Below are 22,585 nucleotides of genomic sequence, written 5' to 3'. Positions count from 1 at the left end.
ACACATTTTTCAATAAAATAATATTATACGCAAACTCTAAAGTTTTTCTTATTTTTTAACCACATTCTCCATTATAATACTATTTCAAAATACATTTTTTGATAAAAAAAACCCCTGAATATATAGTTGAAGCACGTTGAAGATGTCATTTCTTGAGGTTTAAGACAGGTCTTTGTTGATCTCTTTGGCCTGGCTGATTTCCTAGTGGATTCTTGTTTTGTGGTTTTGTGAAGAAAATTAATAAAATTGGTCGTACCATTGACCAAAGCTGCCTCAATATTTATTGAAACTGTAAGCAAAAAAAAAGTTCCAATCTTAAACAATTGGGATTGACATCTCACTTGGGGATGGTATCCCTTAGCGTTAATGATCCTTCGTAATCAACCAGATTGACTGTATAGTGAATGGAAATCTTTCTCAAAGAATATTTATTCAGTTTGTGTCATGTTTACATTTAGCTTACAATTAATAATACTTTTCTACTATTCTTTTCACCTAACACGACGAATTTCTAGGAAATAGCTGTTTCTCTGTCATTTTGTTGCAAACTCTGTAATCCCAAACCGCATGCCCTGTTGCCTTGCCTCTCTAATTTCTTTTTCATTTTTTAAACAGCTTTTTATATATCCCGAAATTCACGCTGTGGTTTATTCAACTTAGTTTTCTAAAGAAAAATGTTACGATTCAGGTTTTACTTTTTTATCATGACTTATTTGTATAATGTAAAATTGATAGAATTTTAATGTTAATCCTAGAGAAAAGGCTCACATTAAACCCCATGGACTTGAGTCAACGAAATAACATTTCAGCTACTCTGGTTTAAGTTTGGAAATAACCTTCTAAAGGAGCTGAGTGGAAGAATGATATCCATATAGCCAACTCCATCCAAGTACATGCGGCTTTTTTTCATTTAACTTCTATATTTTCTTTGGTCACAAGGCTTTTGAAACTTGTCATCTACCATGGATTCTATTTTTAATGCTATTCTCGAAAATGGATACAAGGATTGTGGAGCCTGTCACTGCATAAGTCAATATGTTTAAAAGTACGTTCTTTTATTCTAACAGCAATATGCCATTTGCTTGGTTATAAATCTGTTATAACGAAAGGACTGAAGTACTCTTAGTTATTAACGTGGAAACTGCAACAGTTCACTTGACATTCTTCTCAACAGGATTAAGTGAAGGAAGTTTCTGCTCTTGTTATATTGATGATCCCATTGTAATCTACTATTCAGCAGTTTCAAAACTGAATTTTTTGGATCAGGATTCCGTTAGAGGTATGCATTGAAAGCATAAGCATGTATGTTTAGTGCCTTTTCGACCTTGGAGGTTAGTTTGTCATTCATTTGAGTTATGCACCAAGGAAAAATGATAATGACTGAGCATTGCTTACTTAATGTTGTTCTGTATTCTACTTAAAACAGTACATAATTTGTTCTGGTTTTATACTCCTGTTCTCCTTATCTACGTCGTCTTCATTGGATCAGTAACTATGTCCTATTTAACATTCTTACTCTTTTCCAGGCGTCAACAGGAGGCAGAATTAAAATTAATAGAAGAAGAAACTGCAAAGAGAGTAGAAGCAGCAATTCAGAAGCAAGTTGAGGAGAGCTTGAATTGTGAGGAGATAGAGCTTGAAATACATAAGCGTCTAGAGGAAGGTAGGAAGAAACTTGTTGCTGAAGTTGCAGCCCAAATTGAAAAAGAAAAGGAAGCTGCTCATGTCGAAGCTCGGCGGAGAGAGGCAAGTATCTATTACGAATTTCTACTGTTTTCTTGGTCATTCTCCATAAACTGTTCTTGGCAAACTTATTTTTTTAATTTTTGTTGGCATTTGATAGTAATAACGACATGGGTTTCTTAGAAGAAAGTAGGGAGTTGTTTTCCCCCAAAAGTGTGCCTAGCAATAGCTTCTTGTTACATGCTAGAAGCCCTAGTCCATATTTGGCTAAAGGAAGCTCTATGCTTTGAGAAGGGATTTTCTCCCTTGCTTACCATACTCTAATTTAGTGCCTCCATTTGGTTAAAATTTTATGAGCCACTCATTTCGCTATGTAAGATGCACTTGTATGGATGGATGTATCGAAATGTGTTGGCAACTCAATGCCTAGGCAGCCCTGCATGTGAATACAAGTCCCTGGTCCAGCCTGCCTCTTCCTTTTGCTCAGGCCTGCATGGGCCTGTATTTAAAAGTTATGTTTTAAGAAACTTACATTCCTTTATTTAAAATTTAAAAAGAAAATTGTTATAGTGATTCCTGGAACGCCTAGAAAAAGGACCGTGTTGAGGGGCATCTCATAACTGGGACTTTCAATTTTTCCCAAAGGGCTTGAAATATTATCTTGCTGGGAGGCTGTGTTTACTTCCAATGAATCTTGTGCTCATAGTATAAATTACTCGATTCCTGAAATGTGCAGGAACAAGCACGGAGAGAGAAAGAAGAGCTGGAAAGGCTACTTGAAGAGAACAGAAGAAAAATGGAAGAAGCTCAAAGAAGAGAAGCTTTAGAACAGCAAAGAAGGGAGGAGGAACGCTATAGAGAACTGGAGGAGCTGCAAAGACAAAAAGAAGAGGCAATGCGAAGGAAAAAACAACAAGAGGAGGAAGAACGCTCAAAACAAATGAAAGTATTAGGCAAGAACAAATCCCGGCCTAAGGTGTCATTTGCCCTAGGTTTCAAATGATTATTTACCGCTTCTTTATTCTGTTTTTCTTCTGTCACTTACTGCGTGCTTGTTTTGTATATTCTGGAAATAATTCTATGCTTAAAAACTTGTTAATGGTGATCTCATATCATTTGTTATTTATCCAACTCGCTCTCGTCTTCTAGAGCTCTAATATATGGCAATCTTTATGAGCCCACGTACTTAGTAGTTCTCTTCGGTATGTGCTCGTCTATATAGTAGGCATGAGGTTGGTTTATAGGTTCTATATCAAATGTAACTTTTTGTTGCTTTATTGGGTATCAAGAAGATAATGAGGGGAATGGGTGTGTTGATATAATTAAGGGAAATTTCTTTTATAGATCCTACTATGTTTGTTCAGTTCATGTGTATGTTTACATAATTTTACGTTTAGGGCAAAAAGAAAACTTTGGGCCCGTTTAGTATGGTTTTTGAAAAGTCAAAACAAGCCTTTAAGACTCAAAAGCTGCTTTTGGATTCATTTAACTAATTTTATAAAAGTGTTTCTTTAGTTATAAGAATTTTTAGAAGAAGATGATTTAATTCTAGAATATAAATTTATTTTGGAAGTACTTATAAAAGTTAGTTTTCAAATAAAAATGAAGGCCGATTACTTAAAAAATTGTTCTATTGAAAGCTAAAACAAAAGCAACAATTATGTCAAATAGATTTTTTATATATTTGTTGACTTTGAGCATGTTTGACTGCGGTTAATAGTCAAGAAAATTAAATTTTGTTGGTAAAAAGTGAACTTCTGCAAAACCCTAGTTGAACAAATTTGATTTACAATTACTTCAATCTCAGAACAATATTTATTGACTCTTCTTCGAGGCTAAGGATTAATGCAAATTCTTGTCAACTCAAGATCAAATTTGATTTATAATCACTTTAATCCCAAAGCAATCTTTATTGACTCTTCTTTAAGGCTAAGGATTACTACAAATTCTTGTCAATTCAAGATCAAATTTGATTTATAATTACTTCAATCCCAAAACAATCTTTATTGACTCTTCTTTGAGGCCAAGGATTAATAAAAATTATTGTCCCCTTGAGATTGATTTCACATGTTTGGACAATCAAAACGTACAAAAGCATATATTATTGACAATGAAATTACAAGAAGACCACATGAAAAAAGACAAGAAGAACAGCATGAATTAATAGAATGGACAATCACATGATTGTAAATTGTAATGTCCTCATGTCTCAAGAAACCACAAAGATCCACTCATCTTTATTTCTCCTCTTTGTCAAGTATCTATTAACAAGAAAAAAGAAACCTTTTTTTTTTCTTTTTCATCATAAACCTCCAACAATTAGTTTACCTAACGCACGAACTTTACTCTAAAGTACGCACATACATTTATAGGTATAACTTTGTATGCATTTAAAATTAATTTTTTAGTAAATTTCGATAAGAAAAAAATGATAAAATGTGTGGTTAAAAAGCTGCGACTCCCATAAAATAAAATAATTAAATTCTAAATCCAGAATCAGAAACAAAGTTTGAACTGTGCCCGTGGGCCGGGTTGTCATGAACCAAAAATTTTGTCATTTCTACAGAGGAAAATGGCAAAATTTTTGATAGTCTAATTTGAAACAAACAGCAGGAAGCAATTCAGATTTCTGGGGTCAATTCCTTTTCATTTTCTGCAGAAAAAACGGGCAGTTTTTACGTAAAGCACTGAGCTGTCACTCTCTCTTCCTATCTCTCTCTCTCTCTCATCCTATATATACACATATACATACATACAATGATACTCATATCATTAACACATAATTGCAAGAGTGGGACCCAATGCTGACTATTTTTACATTTATCGATGTGTCTTGGCTCCTCAAACTGGGCCCCATCTCCTCTCTAGTTGGTGTATGTCCAAACCTGCATTTAATTCTACTACGCTCTTAAACATCATCTCTGCCGTCCGATTATTCAGACTAATCTCCACCGTTCATTTTGTGCGCGTGAGGACCAATCGGCGTTTTCTTTGACCACTTTTCACTGCAATGACACGCTGCCGTTACTGCTGGTGAAACTATTAAATAACTTCGACGCGCCTGAAGGAGTGTGAATTATACATTTTTAATTTTAAATCAATCACTTGGAATTCACGATCGGAGAAGCGCGTTGGAAGCAATGACCTGTTTTTCGTTATTCGGGTTTGGGTTTTTTCCTTACTCTCCGGTGGCGCTGACAACCCGACAATAACGGGTATCGGGGCGAAACCCTTTTGACATGTATTCTACAATTTTCTTCTTTTAGAATGTCAAAATATGGCCTATATACTTACGATAAGTACTTTGGGATACAATTTTTCTTCTTTGAATTTCAAATTTTATTTGGTGAATCATCTATTTTGTAATTTTATTTTATAGGAATGGTAAAATATCTCTAGCTCATCCAGCACGTGTCAGGTAATCGGGACAATAACGGAATCCGAAATTAAACCTTTTATTTTCTATTTTGAAAAAAATACTTAATTGAGTAATTCAGATGATAAATGATAATACTTTCATGCCGTCTCGTTTATCGAAAATTTCTAACACGATGGGGATGGGGGAGAGTTGCCCTTTGCGATCCTCAATTATTATTATTATTATTATTATTGACACAATGAGTTTAGAATATAAAGATAATTAACCTTCAAAAAAGTTAACCACCAACTTTTGGCTCAAAAGATTTATATTTTTCTACTAATATTGTTATTTTATTTAGATTTTTTTAAATCTATAAATGATTTTGAGAAAATACAGTCCATGGAAATACTTGCACTCTTGCCATGGAAAACTGAAGGAATGGAAAACCTATTATATGGCTTGACCATCTAAGAACATTCTTCAATATCCATGTTCCTTTCGTAGAGGCGAAACAAGGATTAATCAATCTTGGGTTTGTAATTTTTTTTAAAACGAGTGTCAGTTGAAGTCAAATAGATTTTTACTGAAATTAATGTTGGAGTGCGATCAAAATATAATCATTATATCTATTTTAGTAGCTATCTTTGATTAACTATTCTAGTTCATTGTATAATGTTTTTTCACTTCAATATATGCGTTGCATGGTTCGTCACGAGTTATTCAAAAAGATATCAAGAACCAACCATGACGATTGAGAACTATAGCATAAGAATAGGCCAAAAGTTTTGATCGCGATGAATAAGATTTATTGAACTAATTTCAAGCAACCATTTTATCTCGCTATGACTTTTTAGTTTAGTATTTTTATAAATTGAAAGGTATGTTTCGAATAACATCACAAGTAATTCAAAACGGTATTAAGAACTTTTCCTAACATTCAAGAATTTTAATTTGAAATTGACCCTCAAACTAACTTGATGAAATGGGCCAATTACAAATTTTTTCGAGGGGTTAGATGGGCTTGAGCTCACCCCTGTCCACCCATGGATCGATCCGACCCTATTTCTTAGGAGAGAGTGAAATGGGTTCAACAATGTGGCTAATGTAAATCACTTGGCGTTTTTTGGTAAATAAGCTAATGGTTTAGTCATGGCTAACACAATTGTCTGATTAAAAATGTGAAGGGCGGTCCTACACAAAATAAGACGCAAGTAAGACATGAGCTACTTATTCGATTTTTTGGGTCATAGAGTAACGCGGAAAATTAACCGTGATTCCAAGACTAAGTGAATGACATGATGTAATCTCTCTCTTGGGGGCAGTAAATAGTAATTTATAATGTAAATCTATAGGAGAGATACCAGTAAATTCTTGTAAGAAGTGTGTAATCCATAGGGTCTCCAATACCAGAACCTAAGGAGAACATGAAACCTATTTTTGGCAAAAATCATTTAGGTTCACTCAAAATTCTTTAGAGACAAAATTGGACCCTATTTTTCACTGAAGGCTGGGTTTAGCAATTGTCCTTTTTCTTACTACTGTAATAATTTCATAAATAATCTTTTTCATTGAAATTGATGCATTCCTATTAGTGGACCACAATTGAGCTTGTTCACGTGTTACATCTCATTGACTTTTGTTAATATGAAATTTGAATTAATATCTTACAAAGCCACTTCAAAATTAATCTTTATCGTTGAAATTAATGCATTCTGAATAGTAGACCTCAATCAATCAGAATCTTAAACCTAAGCTCTGAATTTTAACCCGTATGTTAGATTTTAAATAATTTTCAAATTAAACAATTCCGTACCTAATCTTTATTGTTGAAATTAATTCATTTTAAATCGTAGAATTGAATGATAAAAAATCTCAAACCTAGAATAATCCACAAGTTATATCTTTGTTAAGAATACTTAGTCTTTGTTACTGATATTAACACATCATGAGTAATAAATTTCAATCAATCTAAATTCCAAACTCTAAGATATATCATAACAATGCTCGTGTTAGATCTAGGTGACTTTGTTAATGAGAGGTTTATAACGATCTTATACACAACTTGCACTTATTGTTGAAACTAACGCATTCTGAATAGTAGACCTCAATCGATCAAAATTTCAAACCCTAATATCGGGATAATCCACACGTCAAATTTCATTGACTTTTTCAATCAAATGTTTAACATATTTTTTTACAAAGCAACTTCATACTAATTCTTTAATATTAAAATTGACGCATTCTAAATAGTAGACCTCAATCGTTGAAAATTTCAAACCCTAAACTTACAATAATTCACGTGTTAGTTTCGTACCATAAATAGAAATTTGTCGTATAAAGGATCAAAAAGATCTATATGATAATTGAAAGAAAGCAAAATTGTTCTAACCTTTTATTTTGTGGTTCATGAAAGTGGGATGAGCCACGAGAGATGATTTTTTTAGATAAATGCGCGGTAGTATAATGGAAGTATCTTAACTTTTTTTCCTAGTAAATATAATAAATCAATCAATGCCCAACCAATTCTATGTATATGCTCATAAATCAATCAACATTTGATAATAACCATTTTCAACAAATTTGTAATTTTTTTTTTCTGAGGAACATAGAGTTCATTTATTTTAGTAGTATATATTGAATAGATTAGATTTTGGAATAAGCCACTTGTGCATTCTTTTGTTTCATTATGGTTGACACTCCACTGATTTTCAAATTGAAATGGACGGGAAAGTGTGTTTCATTTTAAAACTGTCCACTCATGCTACGACGCGTGACACAATTTTGATTCCCTCATTAATCGGCAAAATGTCCAGAAATGTCAACTTTTTTTTATTAAAATTTTAAAAAATCACTATTTTGACCCACGTCAAATTCAAATATTGTCATTATTAAATTCATTCATTTAAACGTTATTGAGTCATACAAATTTTATATATTCATCCCATTATAAATACGTTCCTAATACTATTTCAAAAAATTTTAAAATCATTATCAACATTTAATCTAATTACTTTTCATTTTCTATATTGTCATGCCGGTACTTTAATATTTAGTTATAAAAGTTAGAAAATCTTTTTTCTTGAATTTATAAGATTCTATTAAGAGTATACTGTTCAAGCAACCAAACAAATAATATATATATATATATTGCTTTTTTAGGTTATAAGCTCATAATTTTGGTTGTTCGTATTTCAGATGATAATTTTAAGTTTGTTTCGTTTTGTATTATAAGAATATTTAGACAGGTATATATTGAAATTTATTTTAAAATTTCTAGTATATTTTCATCTATCAAACCAATATTTAAAAAAGCATAAAAAATAATATTCTATTTTTCATATCATGAAAGAATTATAAATCTAATAATGTGTGTATTTTTTTTTAAATTTTTGTTGAAGATGATATTTTATGATTAGGTTTTTTATGATTTTAGATGAAGATGGTATTTTATTATTATTAGAATTTTATCTAAATACAAACTCTAAAGGAATATAAAAAGTTTTAAAAGAATTTATAAAAATAAATATTAATGGATGGAGTTAGAACGACATTATTTTCATTTAATTTTATATATGTCTATTTAAATAAATTTGTATAAGATAAAAATATAATATAATCATATTTTTAAAAGTAGATGCATATATAAAAATTGTAGATGTAAATAGCGATATCCTTTTTTTTTGTTATTTTGGTATAATATGTGAATCAAATTTAGTTTTTCTTATTTATTTATTTATTTATTCGCAGGAGCCACGAGAAGCGTACGCGTTACAGAATTTCTTGTTGTCATCGACTAAAAACTGAAGTAACTCTACCCCTAACCACCCAATTCCCCCCATTCTCCCTCCTATAAATCAGCACCTTCGGCCTTAGGTTTTCAGTATCAGAGAGTGTGAGCAAATCCCCCCTCCCCCCAGGCTGCAGTTTTCTTGTGGGGGATGGAGATATATATAGATATATGTGAGTGAGACTGTGAGAGTATATATATATATATCCACCACTGGAGAAGCAGAGAGAAGAGGAAGAAGAAGAATGTTTGAGGGGGACGTTGGCTGGCTCGAAGCAATCACAGTTTGCTGTTTACATTGACGACGTGAAGGCTTCGGACCAGGCTTCGTTCCTCTCAAATCATTTACTCATCATACACAAATCCATTTAATTTGCTTCTCCAATTTCCTTTTTCTGTTTCAAATCCACTATTTTTCCATCACCGCTCTCTTTCTTTCTCTCTAGATCTCTCTCCTCTGTGCGTTTGTCTGTAATTAGGGTTAATGGTGGTCTTTCATGGGTGAATTTTCATCTTTCAAGAGTGAAGACTCCCACTCCCACTCCCACTCCTACTCTCTCTCTCTATCTATATGTTATATATATTTTTTGCAGGCGGCGGTGATCTGAGCCACTCAAACAGTAGATTATCCAATAATGTAGTCATCATTAGTTAAAATCGACCTTAATGAGTTGTAATTTTGCTTTGGATTTTAACTTTGAAACATGAAATTCAGTGTATATACAGTTCCAGGCAGATGGCTAGGGTTACTAAACCCTATTACTCTATTCTATTCTTCGTTGACTCTTTCATCTCTTGTTTTCACCACTTTTTTTAACCTACTGCCCCTCTCTCTCTCTCTCTCTCTGCACAAAAATAAAATAAAATGACGCCCATTAAACACGGAAGAACACAGTCAAATTTTAAACAACCTTTGCTAACTTTTCTAATTTAATGATATACATAAAAATTTCTTTCTTTTTCATTCCAAAAATAAACCAAGAGGGAGGGTTGAGCAAACAAAACTTGATTTTAACATTTTCTTTTTCTCTTCTACATATGAATGACAGGAATTCAACCTTTTCTTCTGAGCTAAAGATCTTGTTTTCTCCTATTGGTCAATAGTTGGAAGAAATATTATCGAAGATGACCCTAGTTGTGGATGGAGCGACATGAATAAGAGGGTTACGACCAACAGAAGATTGGAGCTGCGACTCACCTAATTTGTTAGATATATTGAATCGATCTTTAATACTAATTTGTTAGACGGTAAATCTTAAAGTTCGATCCATCCTTTTGGAGAAATTTTGGTTATTTTTTCACTATTTTTGCTGTATCACATGAGAAATAGTAATGAATTCAAGGATTTGGGGTTACGAAGGTGCCACCAACATTTGAAATTTCAATTTTACAAACGAGTCACATTTTTTATGGGATACTGATTTTCTTTCTAGTGCTATGCTTCAGACAATGAATCAAGGGGTCCACTGTCACATGATAATTGATAGCATTGAAAAAGCAGAAAAGTTATCCCATTTCTACACTTTCAATGCATCCAATTGCAATTGCTATCTAAACCTAATATTAGAATGATGCTACTTACGCACAAGACACTACGTATTTAACTTCTTTTCTACCATAACAGACCATATCGAAAACATGCACGATGCATTGTCATTTGGCCTATGGAGCATCGACGGTCACGATTAACAGGGCTAAACACGATAAAACTGTGAGCAGCTTTAATGGTTATGTTGCATTTATATCTATTTACTCTCTTCGAATGTGGACGTTTATATACTGATGATTGATGAATGTAATTGTAATGCCAGTTTTGTTGCAGATATGACAGCATTTAATTCACACACTGAAACCTGCTGACATGTTTGGAGCATTTATTTGATAAGAAAGATTCCTTCCTAGCTTCAAATTTGAGTGCTCATTTATCACAAATGAGTCTTATTACCAATTTAAAAAAAAAAAAAATTCTAAAATTCATTCATTTAACTTATAAACATATTTTGTAAGCTTAGCGGAATTCACGTTTTAAAGTATAATCTTATGTGAAAAATTTATATGATTTCGGACAAAACTAACGTAGAGAGACATTGCTAGTACATAATTTCAAGTGACGAAAAAAGAGTACTCTTGAGAATCGTGAAGTCAATCATTCAAACAACTCGAATATCATTACAAGTATTCAACAACTATGCAACTTGAGGATATCTTATGTACAACGAGTTCGACAGCATATAATTATTGGTCGGTCACAAATAAATTCTGAAAGAATCATGCAAACCAACCAGAAGAAAGGCACAGACACTCTCTCTAAGGATCTAGGGGAAAAACCTTCTCAAGGAAGCTAATGAAACGTTTCGAATAAACCTTGGGTTCCACAGCAGAAATCGACAAAGGATCGAACTGCAAAGATTTATATTTATGCTCGATTTTCTTTTTCAGGTTGTATTCTTGCAATATATCTATTATGCCAAGGTAGAGAACGACGTCATAAACTTCAAAAAGTTCAACTTCGGATGAGTCTGTCTCGTCCTGCATAATTCTGTGATTTGCTTGAGCCGGCATATTTACGCCTAGTTGCACTCTTAACCTGAGGAATGGCGTGATTTTAAATACACTACTTATTCATTAAACCCAAGTTATGGGGAAAAAATTTTCTAATTAACAATCAAGTAATGTAATGTGAACCAATTTGATGAAGTTACAGAACAAAAGCACTAGATGGTGAAAATGAATTCAAGTTACCTTCCAGTACCAGGTAAAAGAAGATCGGCTTCCTTGTTACCAATTGAGAATGCTTTCAAAGTGTTTCCTCGAATATGTGGACCAGGTAGAGTGCTGACCGAGCTAGGTTCATGGGTTACTAAAACCAAACCCCTCGGGGGAATCAAGAGCTCCCCTGAAGAGATCACACCTTGACGAAGCAAGCTTGTGTCAAACATAGGACACTTCAATGGAAAAAAGAAAAAGAAAAAAGAAGACAATTGAAGTAATTGCTCAAGCAGTAAAGCAGATAATGTACTTTCACATCATACGGACACGTGCTAAGACAATTTCAACTTAAACACACCGTGTCAAGGGAAACAATACCTCACAGATATATCCTCATTAAATAAATCACATGTTTGTCCCAAACAAAACTAAATCAGGTGACCAGGACCAGAAATTCATATTTGACCCCGCCCTGAGCATATATCCCAGACTCCCTCTATGAATAGAAGATGTATATTCTCCAAGCAGGTTTACACTTACAAAAGCTCAAAAAGAAGAAGGGAAAAACATCCCGGGGGTTGGGGGGTGCATAGAGGAGGTGAATAAACAAACAGAAATCTCATTATGCAAGCTACAGATGCAGAATCAGAAACATTTCATATAGCTTTGTATTTGCAGAACAAAATGTACAATAAACAACTTAATCAAAATGATTGGAAAGGGAAAAGGAAAGAGATGTGGTAGGCTAAACACATTACCTGTGAGGATTGAGAATAATATTCGATTAATAGAAAAGCCAATGGCCAAGTTATACAATAAGACAGCATATTACTAATGCCTTAAGAATGAATTATAATAATTAGATAACCCAAAATCAACGCTCAAGATACCAAATTTTTCATGTTAAGAAGAGATGCCCACCATCAATACCAGTAGCCGAACTCTCAGCTGTATGCGGTGAATCAGGAGACTCTAACAGAGATTTTAGATGTTCAGGAGCTCTGAAATGCACCCCCAATAGAAGGCTGTAGTCTATGATCCCTTGAGATTCTAGGAATAAAGAGTCTATAAATAGTTGTCTGTAAACAATACAAGACCAAATTTGTCATAATTACAAGGCAAACAAACAATTAACATGGTCAGAAAGCTAAGGAGAACGAAATTAACAATTAAGCAGAGAGTGCAAATATAAGCTATCCATAAAAAAAATGTAATTTAAGGATTTTGAGGGCCATTCGAGCTGAGGTCCTTGGTAGATACTCTCTCCCCCAAGCCTATTATATAATTTCGAGGATGGCTAATAATGCAGTTGTAACTTATATTAATCATGCAGTTGGAATGACTAATCTTTCTTCTCCTCGGGGTGCTTGCTCAAGGAGATTAATGCTACTGCCATTGCTCTTATTCCTAAGGTTCCCAATAAAATTCTATTCTTACAGAGGAAGGAGACTAAGCTCCTTGATAAGCAATGCGAATTGGGCAGAAGATCAAAATTTACGATTGAATTTCTAAGAACTGATTTAAAGAGAAGACTCTCCCCCAGCCTTTTCTTGGTGACTAAGTGAATGTGTTATTTCTCGATCATACCTCCTTGATCGAATTAGCATGTAGATAAAATCAGGACTTAACAATTTCATCCTATCCCAATGAGTGTGGCCTCTTTCTTAGACAACTTTCTCTCTCCAACATTCTTTTATGGTATAAGAAGCCATATGCTCAAAAGGCACCACAAAGGACTTATAATCCCTAGCTCCAGCTAACGTCAATTCTTAGCCAGGTCATAGCCTATCCAAAACACATCCAATTACAATCTCCCATTCATTGATTATGAATCATCTCGTAAGTGTACTACAATAGTTCATATTGAACGAATTTCAATACAGTTCCAAATCATAAAAATCATAGTGTATATTATCTATAAGAGCAAAGTTTAACACTTAATACAATAAACTGTAGTACATTGATGAGACCAATTACCCAAATAATGAATTTGAAGATTTATTCTAGAGTGAATCCATTGAACCATATGAGATTGTATATCTAAAATATATAAAATATAACCGCTATGGAACTGTTTACCAAGTGAATGACTTCGTTTAGAGTGGAAGTGCACTTGAATGCATAAGAGACAAATATGAAAATGTATATGGGTTATCAGTGCTACAAATATACAACGTAATAATAGCCCTAAGAGAGCGAACTCCATTTCAAAAGAATTTCTTTATTCATGTTGGGAAAAAATAATTTTGAATACACTGAACTTTAATTCTCAAGATGGCTTCTAAACTTATGAATTTCTTTGAGTATATGGCACTCAATATAGCCAATTTATAATACAGATTATTTTGTGCTGGCCAGGCAAATTATGCAAGTGTCTCCTGAAAAGCGATCATGATTTACTAATAAATTGGGCATTCAAGGAGTTCAATAAAATGACACGGTTGACTGTAACAGTTCCAGTGCATCTATGAGTGTCCATAATAGGAGTCATTAGCACATACTCTGTAGGTCAAAGAACATCATACAGTTTTAAGATTTCATCATATCTATATCCGTCAGAGCAAGCAAAATGAGTGTAACCTACAGTTGACTGGGTTTCTGACGCAGAAGCGTAGATTTGACAATGAATTGAAAATTAAGGAAAGTAAGAGGTGCAAAGAAGAGAAGAATCGAGGACAAATGAAGATATCAATTTATTCATATAATCAAGGCTTGAATATTACAATGAATAAGCCCTTTTATCTATAAAGCAAAAGCATCTGAAAGAATATAAAATCAAACGAACTTATACTAAACTAGAATCTTATAGAAATATTAAATCTAATCTAAATAAATATACTTTAATCAAACTCTACTTCAAAATCCTAAATATCTTGTAGCTCTATCTCCATCAGTTTCTGTCATGCAATAACTTGAAATTTGGAAGTCTATTAAATTTAGATTTTAACGTTCTAGGTAATCACCCCACCAAACCCTACCAATGTAAGTTTAGTCCTCCGGAAAACAGAAAAGAAAACGAAAGAAAAAAATAATATTCTCTTAGGTAATAGTTGCATAGAGAGAGGGCAAAGCTCATTGACGAAAATTGAAAATATAACCGGGATAATATCCTCTTCTTTTTCATTGTTCTGTCCCCATGCCTAAGGATTGATTTCTGGTTCAGGGAGATAGGTTAGAATGTAGGATGTGGGAGAGGGCACTTCAACATTTACAATGACTCGATACCCAGATATCACAGAGAAACCATAAAATCTCGTGCCGCCTTATTTGGTTAATTAAACATGGTTAAATACGCATAAGCATGTCTAATAGCCATAGAAATCAACTAATTTTGCATAATCCACCATTAACACTATAAATAGCAGCAGCACAACATTTCCAAATCGTGAGAGTTTCTTCTGAAAACAACCATATGAAACAAATTATGTTTGAAATTAACCGAACATAAAAAAAATATGTACATTGTATCATAATAAACTAACAAATCAGCTCTTTTGATTGTTAGGTATCCAGTATTAAAAGTTTATGTTCAGCCAAGCTACAGAATTCTAATTATTTGGATGAGTGTATATATGAATAATTTAATAAATGTATGACTACCTCCTGATAAAACCAGATTTGCTAGTACAAGTGCATGGAGCAACCAAACAATTTGAAATCAATTTTTTTCATGATAGTGACTGCAACTGATTTAACAATGCGGAAGTCAACAACGAAAAGGAACATACCTAAAAAGTGACTCGCGCAATAATCTGTCCATACGAAACTCATACTTCAAGTCAAGATCTTTCAGTGTGCTGCTCTCATCAATCTTGTCCTTTTTTGTAAATCTCCCTTGAGATGAACCCTTCAAATCATAACGCTGATGTATCCGTAATTCTGTGCAAAACATATTTCCCATGACTACAAAGCGAACCTGTAAATCAATTTTAATCACATGATCTCATCCTACATATAGTTTTCCCTAATAAATGAAAGTTTCATTAAACGGAGATAATTAAAACCAGCATATATTCCATAAAAAAGTAATATTTTTAGACAGAAAGGAAACTTGAAATTATGATCGAGGATCCACCTTTTTTCCACGTTTTAGTGCTATCCTGTGCGCCCCAAAGAATTTAGTAATAAGAGTATTCTCATGCCCTCGTACGTGTTCATAGTAATGCGGCAGCATCTTAAGTAGAACCTATACAACATTAAGAATAAATCATGTCACAGGAATTTGCCAAGCAATAGAATAGCAACTAATAGCATGTCCAAGTCAATTTGCAATAAATAAGAAAAGTTCAAATCCTAAATAGCAAGCCAATGTAATACAAATTTTTATATAGACAGGAAAAAAAAGGCAAGGTATTGCCATCGAAAATCCTCTTGCAGTCTTCACACCAATTGTTCATCCCGAAACCCTGTTAAAACTGCAATGCAGTTCCCCGTCACTTGCGTGCTTAAGATAAAGTGTATTTATTGTTTGATAGAAAGCAAATGGACAGAGCTTGGTTAAGTTTTCATATATTCCCTACCTTTGCATCATGCTTCGGCTTAATATTCTATCAAAGTTGAGAGATTGGGGACGGGTGAGGGTGAACATGGCTCTGAAGTGGCACAGTTACCATACCCTGCGCGCATGTGAAGCCTGTCACATCTCCGTAGGAAATAAGGCCGCTCGGTCAGCCTAATTTCCGAAACAATCATACAATAGGCGATAAGGCTTAAGAAGATTCAGCCCAATAACTGTAGATTATGAAGCCAAGGAATGACATGTACACTGAGCGTGTGTTTGTGGGACTTGTAGGCTATAGCTGGGCGCAGGAGTAGGCTTATGAGTGGTTGACATGTTCGTCAATTACTGCTAGGTCATCCCAAAGTGGATCCCCCCTCTTGTGCCACGTACATGACAGATAGATAGGGTATTACACAAGGCAGAACATAAAATCCAACATTTCCACTTTAATTCACTAAATGTAGTTGACTGACTGAATGCATTTCACATATTTCAATACTCTAGCAACACCCTATTCTTAAGCCATTGGCATGCCCACCCTTCCACTAGAAATCCTTTGAGCTCCTTAACATGGAAATCTTTGCTGAGTTGGTAGGTGTCAGGAAGTGTCATCGAGTCCAAGTAGCTTTTCTCCACTTTGTTAAATTCACCATAATATTATGCATTACACCACCTTCGAGTCCTCATTCCTTATTGATAATTAAAACAAAATACCATTCCCAACAAAATCAGGGTTTGACTTCAATATCAGCATTATACATATTATGACTGAAAGGACATTATGTCTATTCCATACTAATTCCATGTAACAATTTATCCTCATCTAATCTCATCAATTAGAACGATGTCATTAATATGAACATACTCAAAAGGATCTCATCTTAGATGTGCCGGTCACATAAATTCATACATTATTAGAGAAAAATACTAGATCCTTAGTATGTGAATAAATTACTAGAAATGATAATCATAAAGATATTCATAATAAATGCATCGAATGTACAAACCTTCAGTTCAGACTTTTTCAATGTCTTAATCACAAATTTATCATCATGAGAAAGATAGAAAAGACTTCCACTTTTCCCTGGAGAAGACAGCTCTCTCAGACCATCATCACCACAGATGGACATCATATAGTCCGCAGCATTCAACTTGAACATCTCTCTCAAATTCCTGAATGAGAGATCCAACAGGGACACGCCAGTCATTAAAAACAATAATCCTGTAACCCTATGTTCACCAAGTGTTCATAAACACGAATAGAAATCACCGGTGTTTTAGCGGATAGTACCTGTGGATCCTACGAAATATGTGCATAAAAAGTAATTTGACTTTTAGCAATATAAACTTGCTAAACATACTTTAATAACACTATATAAAGAATTATACAGGAATTCCACAGGTTATCATACAGGTCTTTTGATAAAATACAACTCAGATAAATTCCAAAGAATAGTTAAAATATAAACAAATAAAGTGAGGAAGTTTCTTTTCGTGGATCAGAAAGAGAGAGAGAGAGGACTGTCAGAAATGAGAACAAGTCCACGTTTTATTCTATTCTTCCTCCATGTCCTTTTATTAGCATGATTATTTCTCAGTTACATTTTGCCAGGGAGTGATCGAGTAGTAGGTGGAGAATTGACGATGGAGAAGCAGTATAAGCATCATAAAACTATAGCCCACTGTTTTGTAAATGATTAGAGGAAATTGAAAGATGAAGGGATGAAAGAAAATGCCTCGTAAATTAGAATTACCTCCAATGATAATTGCAAGTTCAAATTTAATGAATTTATGTCTGTTATCTCAACCTAAACCAAAAAATTTAGCCAGTTTAGCAAAAATTAAGGGATGAATGAACAGATGTCGGCCGCTACATAGGTTTGAAACAATGATCAGCACGTGTCACATGCATTTCTCATCTACATCAAACAGAAACCAGATTGCTGTCGGAATGCCTAAAAACGCTTTTCAATATATAAATGGTCGCTTAACTGTCAAAACCTACATGCACCAGAAATTAGAAATTGCTTATAATGGAGTCAAATAAGCATCAACCGCTTGTGGTAAGAATACATTACTTCTTGTGCCATTTGATTAAAAATAAACAAGAATCCTTCACAACGTGTAAAATTGGAATAGTCATCCGACTGATAAGGTCACAGATAACTGCAGAAATAATCTCCAAAAGATAGTTACCTGAAGACCATAGGGCAGTAGTCCTTCCAGAAGAAGTCAACTGAATAGTGTGAAGGAGTCATCTGGGATCCTTTGCTCGGAAAATACATTCTTATTCTGGCTTGATCTCCAAAATCAGATGATCTCACTTCGCGCATAGGAACAGGTGTGATCTTGCCTACAGTATACCTGTGAACTTCAGATGAGATATTTTAAGAAATGTTCCATCGCCATAACATCAAATTTGATTTTTTCATGGCGGAGAATTGAAAATCAGAGAAAAGGAAGGGAACCTCTTTTGTCTACCTGATACCAAGCTGCAAGCTAAGCATTAGATAATAGCTCCTGTGCCCTTCAAAAATGTTCACACATGAGCCCCTTTGAACCTCTTTTGCAAACTTGAGACGTTTATTTTTATGGGATAGTTTGGATATATTTCTAATTCTTTCTTTAATAAGGACTCCTTGCATATATTCCCTCTCATAAGCCACAGCCCTGTTATCTTGCAACTCACTTTGATCATCTGGCAATCTGCAAGATAAGGATGATGTAATCTTTGTAGTCGAATTATTACAGCCCCAATTAGCATCCAGGGATATGGTTTTATGTGACATACGTCCTGATCCTCTTACAAAACTGTTCGAAATTTTATCAGAAAGAGTACGCTTCACACTAGGTACTACTGAGTCCTCTGAATTTATTGACGAACTATGGGATAGCATCTTTGTCTTGTTGTGTTCCTGTCCTTCAAGATTATGTTTACCTAGAGGCTTACTTCCAGCAGGATAGAATATTCCACGTCCATCCTTCAGCCCCTTGGTCCATGTCCCAAAATAATAGCTTCCATCAGCGAATCTATAGAAGCCTGATCCATGTCTCAACCCATTCAACCAGAAGCCATCAAAAAGATCACCCTCGGACCATCTCATGACCCCTCTACCAGACATTTTCCCTTTCTTCCAATTTCCAATATATAAGTTGCCATCGCTCCATGCATACTTACCACTGCCTTCACGTACTCCTTCTCTCCAACAACCATCATAAAAGTCTGAGTTCTGATATTGCTTCCTTCCAATGCCATGCTGAGAATTCATATTCCAAGAACCCCTGTATATGGACCCATCAGAACCAGTAAAAGTTCCAAAACCATGGAGGTATCCTCCAGAGAAATCACCCTCATATGTAGCCTGTGACGGCCAAAATATCTTGCCTTTCCCTGTCATTTTCCCTTCTTCCCAGTCACCATCATAAACTGTTCCATCTGACCAAGCATATTTACCCTTTCCGTGTGGAAGCATTCCCTTGAAATTACCAATATATACATCTCCCTTTGAGAAGATCTTCTCACAACTCCTATTAGATGAAAGTTACAAAGAAATTATCCATTATCCCACGTGCAAGTGAAACAACAAATCTAGAGTTTAATTACTAGAACCTCTTTAGTCTAAAATGATTTGCAGTTGGGTACCTTTCATCAATCTCCATGAAAAACAATGATTATAAACGAAAGACCTGCACAACATACAAGAAAAATCTTCTCAGGCACCATTTGTTACGTTAATCTATCAACGGTAGTATCTTACAAGGATATGTCTTTTTCCACTTCTACAATCTGATCTATTCAAAACTTTCAAACCTATTAGAACAGGAAAATGGACTTTCTTCATGTGGTGAACTCTTAAACATAAATTCTGTCTTAATCCAAGTTTATGCAACAAAAGATCAATCAGCTATCACTTTATTTATCTTTTAATTTTTTAATTTTTCTCTCTTGCATTATCATTTTAGAATGAAGATTTAGGTTTGATTAGTCTATGAATAGATTAGAGTTTAAATCAACTAACTAGCTGGACAAAATCCAATGAGTTCCAGTTAAAGAAGGAAAGATTAAAGCGCTCATTCTGTGCCTTTGGCTGCACCTGGGAATTAACTCAAGATTCCCCAATAGCACTGTCAACAGTAATAAAGAAGATATGATGTTATAAAGTAAATATCCTGATGTTTTGCAATAGCAATACTAATTACTTAATTTAACTGAATAGGGCAAAAAATTGGAAGTTCCGCGATCTCATTGATTATGTGTGGTGATATGGATTACTTCGCTGAATAAACAGATTCTGAATATATAAGTTCCGTGCAGATCAAATTTAAATTTGTAAAGCTGATTAAGTGACCAACGTAATACAAAATTTAGATCAGACCAAAGTTTCAAATTACTTTGAATATTGATGCATTTAATACCCAAATAAATCAGAGAATTGGTAATTTCCACAATCTAGGCAGCTTAAAAGACAAAAAGCAACCTAGTGTGATTTTTAAAAGAGTGACCAGTTCACGAAATCAATCTTATTTATATTTTCAAACACGCTTCATTAAACAGTATATTACAAATATACAATCAGACACAGTGATCCTGAGCCGAAGACTGATATATTATATTTCCACGTCGTATTGCGTGTTTTCTTGCACTAAGACAGCTATGTTTCATACAAATCATACTGTTTTCAATGAAAAAGTTGAAAGTTTTTATTTTCTAAATAAAACAATATCGTGAATAAAGATTTAGATACAAGTACAGATGCTGTATACATTACCAAATCATTACAGTATTAAACAGAAATTATATTTTATCAGATTCCAGTTCATCAATCGGTCTTACTTTCGAGTCGTCAGAAAATTTAACAGTTACTATAACGCTAGTGATTGAGATTTGAGCAGCGATTAACACCATAGTTTTTCATATTAATAGCTATTTCAACGTAATTACGACAATCGAAAACTAAAATCAAGTATTGAAACGCTCACCTGCGAAACTGTTCCACCGGTAATGAATAGACAGCAAGGAAAACCCTATAACTATCTGCAAATAGTTCAAAGACAAATACAATCTGAAAATTTCTACATCAAAATTTCGATTTATACTTCTTTCTTCATTTTTTTTCTTGGCTCTCTGATAAATATTGCAGTAAACGTTGAACCTTTGCTTCACGAAATTTGATTGAAATTCCCTTTTTTAGACAGTAACGAGAAAATGCGTGGTGAGATACGACGGGAGGCTCATAGCATATTAGCAGTGCGACTGGTGACACGTGGCGGGGTACGAATTGTGGGCCAGCAAACTTTTGTTTATGATCACGTGGGACCAATTGCGTTAAATCGTTGTCTTTGGTGGTGTATAGAATGTAAAGTGCGCTGAGTTGTAGGTGATTCTGGCTGCTGTCTCACGTAAAGCATATGGTGAGTATTTATTTTGTTTAAAATAGAAAAAGAAAAATGTATTTCCCATAAAAGAAATATAAAAAATTAGAAGAGGACAATGTGTATTCTTCACTACAGCTTTGGCTTTTTCTTTTCTTTTCTTTTTTTTTTTTTCCATGACCTCCTTTCGCTTCGGGAAACAATTATTTTCATTTTTCAATTTCTATATATTTGATAAAAGCAACACTATGCAACAAAAATAAGTTTCTGATAAAAATGACGCGACATAAGAAAAAATATTCTAATTTTGATACAAAAATAATTCAAGCAAGTGATTAGTACGTAAAGATTAACTAAAATATTTTGTTTTCATATTTGTCGTCGATCATGGGTCAACCATCTTTGACACTACGTCAATTGTTGACATATATTGGTGATCAAAGACCAAAGCTAATTTTGTAGTATGAAGACCATTTTTAACTAATCCAACTTGCAAGATGTGAACTTTATCGTTTCTTTTAAATCATACATTTCTTTCTATTCTCCTATTAATTTTTTTTCTCGATCTTTCTGTTATTAATTGTTGAATAATTCTATTTATATCGAATTGGGGATACCGAAAGTTGTCATCTCTCTCACATTGCTTGTGAGCCCCGCATGAATATAGAAATTCTCAAATTTGACCTCCACTCCCTATTATGAGTAGTAGGTAAATGATTAGATAAAAAAAAATTATATACATGCAGTATTGTCCTTAATTGTCCTCGTCGAAAAATAAGAGGTTCATTTTGTGCAAACCTTCCAAGGATCGACGGGAGGGAGAAATCACAGGGCTAGGGGAAGTGGAATCTTTTGTATTTCCTTATGTTGTTGTCAAAGTTCACGTGGAATATATAGAATTAGAACAACATGGCATTAGTTACTTATTGTAAATCCTAAAAAGTAAAACTGGTGAATTAATGAATTTTTATTCTTCCTTTTTGTTATTCCCGTGAAAAGGAATTTGAGATTCCTACGAATATTGACAATTTGCTATTCCATTGCACTTTGGAAATTCTATTGTCACTATTCATTTAAAATGTTTAATTTCGCTCGCCGTTTAATGTCAAATATTAGATATAATTATCATTCAATATTCTTATTCTGTGCTAGTTGACTTAACACAGGATAA

The 22,585-nt window shown here is 33.9% G+C and overlaps 2 protein-coding genes across 9 annotated transcripts; one reads left to right on the top strand and one right to left on the bottom strand.

The window, feature by feature from the left end:
• The first annotated feature begins 43 nt into the window (after positions 1–43).
• On the top strand, positions 44–2,864 carry LOC111410720 (uncharacterized protein At1g10890-like). Its single transcript, XM_023041205.1, has 2 exons — positions 44–1,746; positions 2,420–2,864. The coding sequence occupies exons 1-2, from the start codon at positions 1,399–1,401 to the stop codon at positions 2,684–2,686; spliced, it is 615 nt and encodes a 204-aa protein (XP_022896973.1). The 5' UTR covers positions 44–1,398; the 3' UTR covers positions 2,687–2,864.
• Positions 2,865–10,939: 8,075 nt separating this feature from the next.
• On the bottom strand, positions 10,940–21,271 carry LOC111410718 (phosphatidylinositol 4-phosphate 5-kinase 8-like). Of its 8 annotated transcripts, XM_023041196.1 has the most exons (12): positions 21,022–21,266; positions 20,109–20,166; positions 19,685–19,729; positions 18,523–19,569; positions 18,238–18,405; positions 17,333–17,341; positions 17,049–17,214; positions 15,616–15,726; positions 15,269–15,456; positions 12,462–12,619; positions 11,574–11,742; positions 10,940–11,418 (listed from the first exon to the last, which is right to left on the bottom strand). In XM_023041196.1, the coding sequence occupies exons 3-12, from the start codon at positions 19,699–19,701 to the stop codon at positions 11,139–11,141; spliced, it is 2,313 nt and encodes a 770-aa protein (XP_022896964.1). In that variant the 5' UTR covers positions 19,702–19,729; positions 20,109–20,166; positions 21,022–21,266; the 3' UTR covers positions 10,940–11,138. The 8 variants fall into 8 exon arrangements, 5 of the variants coding, with proteins under 5 accessions (XP_022896964.1, XP_022896963.1, XP_022896965.1 ...); XM_023041195.1 differs by lacking the exon at positions 20,109–20,166 and having other exon boundaries at positions 19,685–19,728; XR_002705741.1 differs by lacking the exons at positions 12,462–12,619; positions 20,109–20,166 and having other exon boundaries at positions 19,685–19,728; positions 21,022–21,271.
• Between the last annotated feature and the right edge of the window lie 1,314 nt (positions 21,272–22,585).

This window comes from Olea europaea, chromosome 15 (genome assembly GCF_002742605.1).
Source record: "Olea europaea var. sylvestris chromosome 15, O_europaea_v1, whole genome shotgun sequence".
In the NCBI taxonomy this organism is placed as follows: Eukaryota; Viridiplantae; Streptophyta; class Magnoliopsida; order Lamiales; family Oleaceae; genus Olea; species Olea europaea.
This window is presented reverse-complemented; position numbering and strand designations above follow the sequence as displayed.

Excerpts from the sequence above, each read along its gene's own strand:
- LOC111410720 (XM_023041205.1), top strand. The coding sequence starts at position 1,399 with ATGTTGTTCTGTATTCTACTTAAAACAGTACATAATTTGTTCTGGTTT. Across the intron at positions 1,747-2,419 it reads TCGAAGCTCGGCGGAGAGAG|GAACAAGCACGGAGAGAGAA; the intron begins GCAAGTATCTAT and ends TGAAATGTGCAG.
- LOC111410718 (XM_023041196.1), bottom strand. Across the intron at positions 15,457-15,615 it reads CACTAAAACGTGGAAAAAAG|GTTCGCTTTGTAGTCATGGG; the intron begins GTGGATCCTCGA and ends ATTGATTTACAG. Across the intron at positions 11,743-12,461 it reads TTCGGCTACTGGTATTGATG|GTGTGATCTCTTCAGGGGAG; the intron begins GTGGGCATCTCT and ends TGCTTCGTCAAG.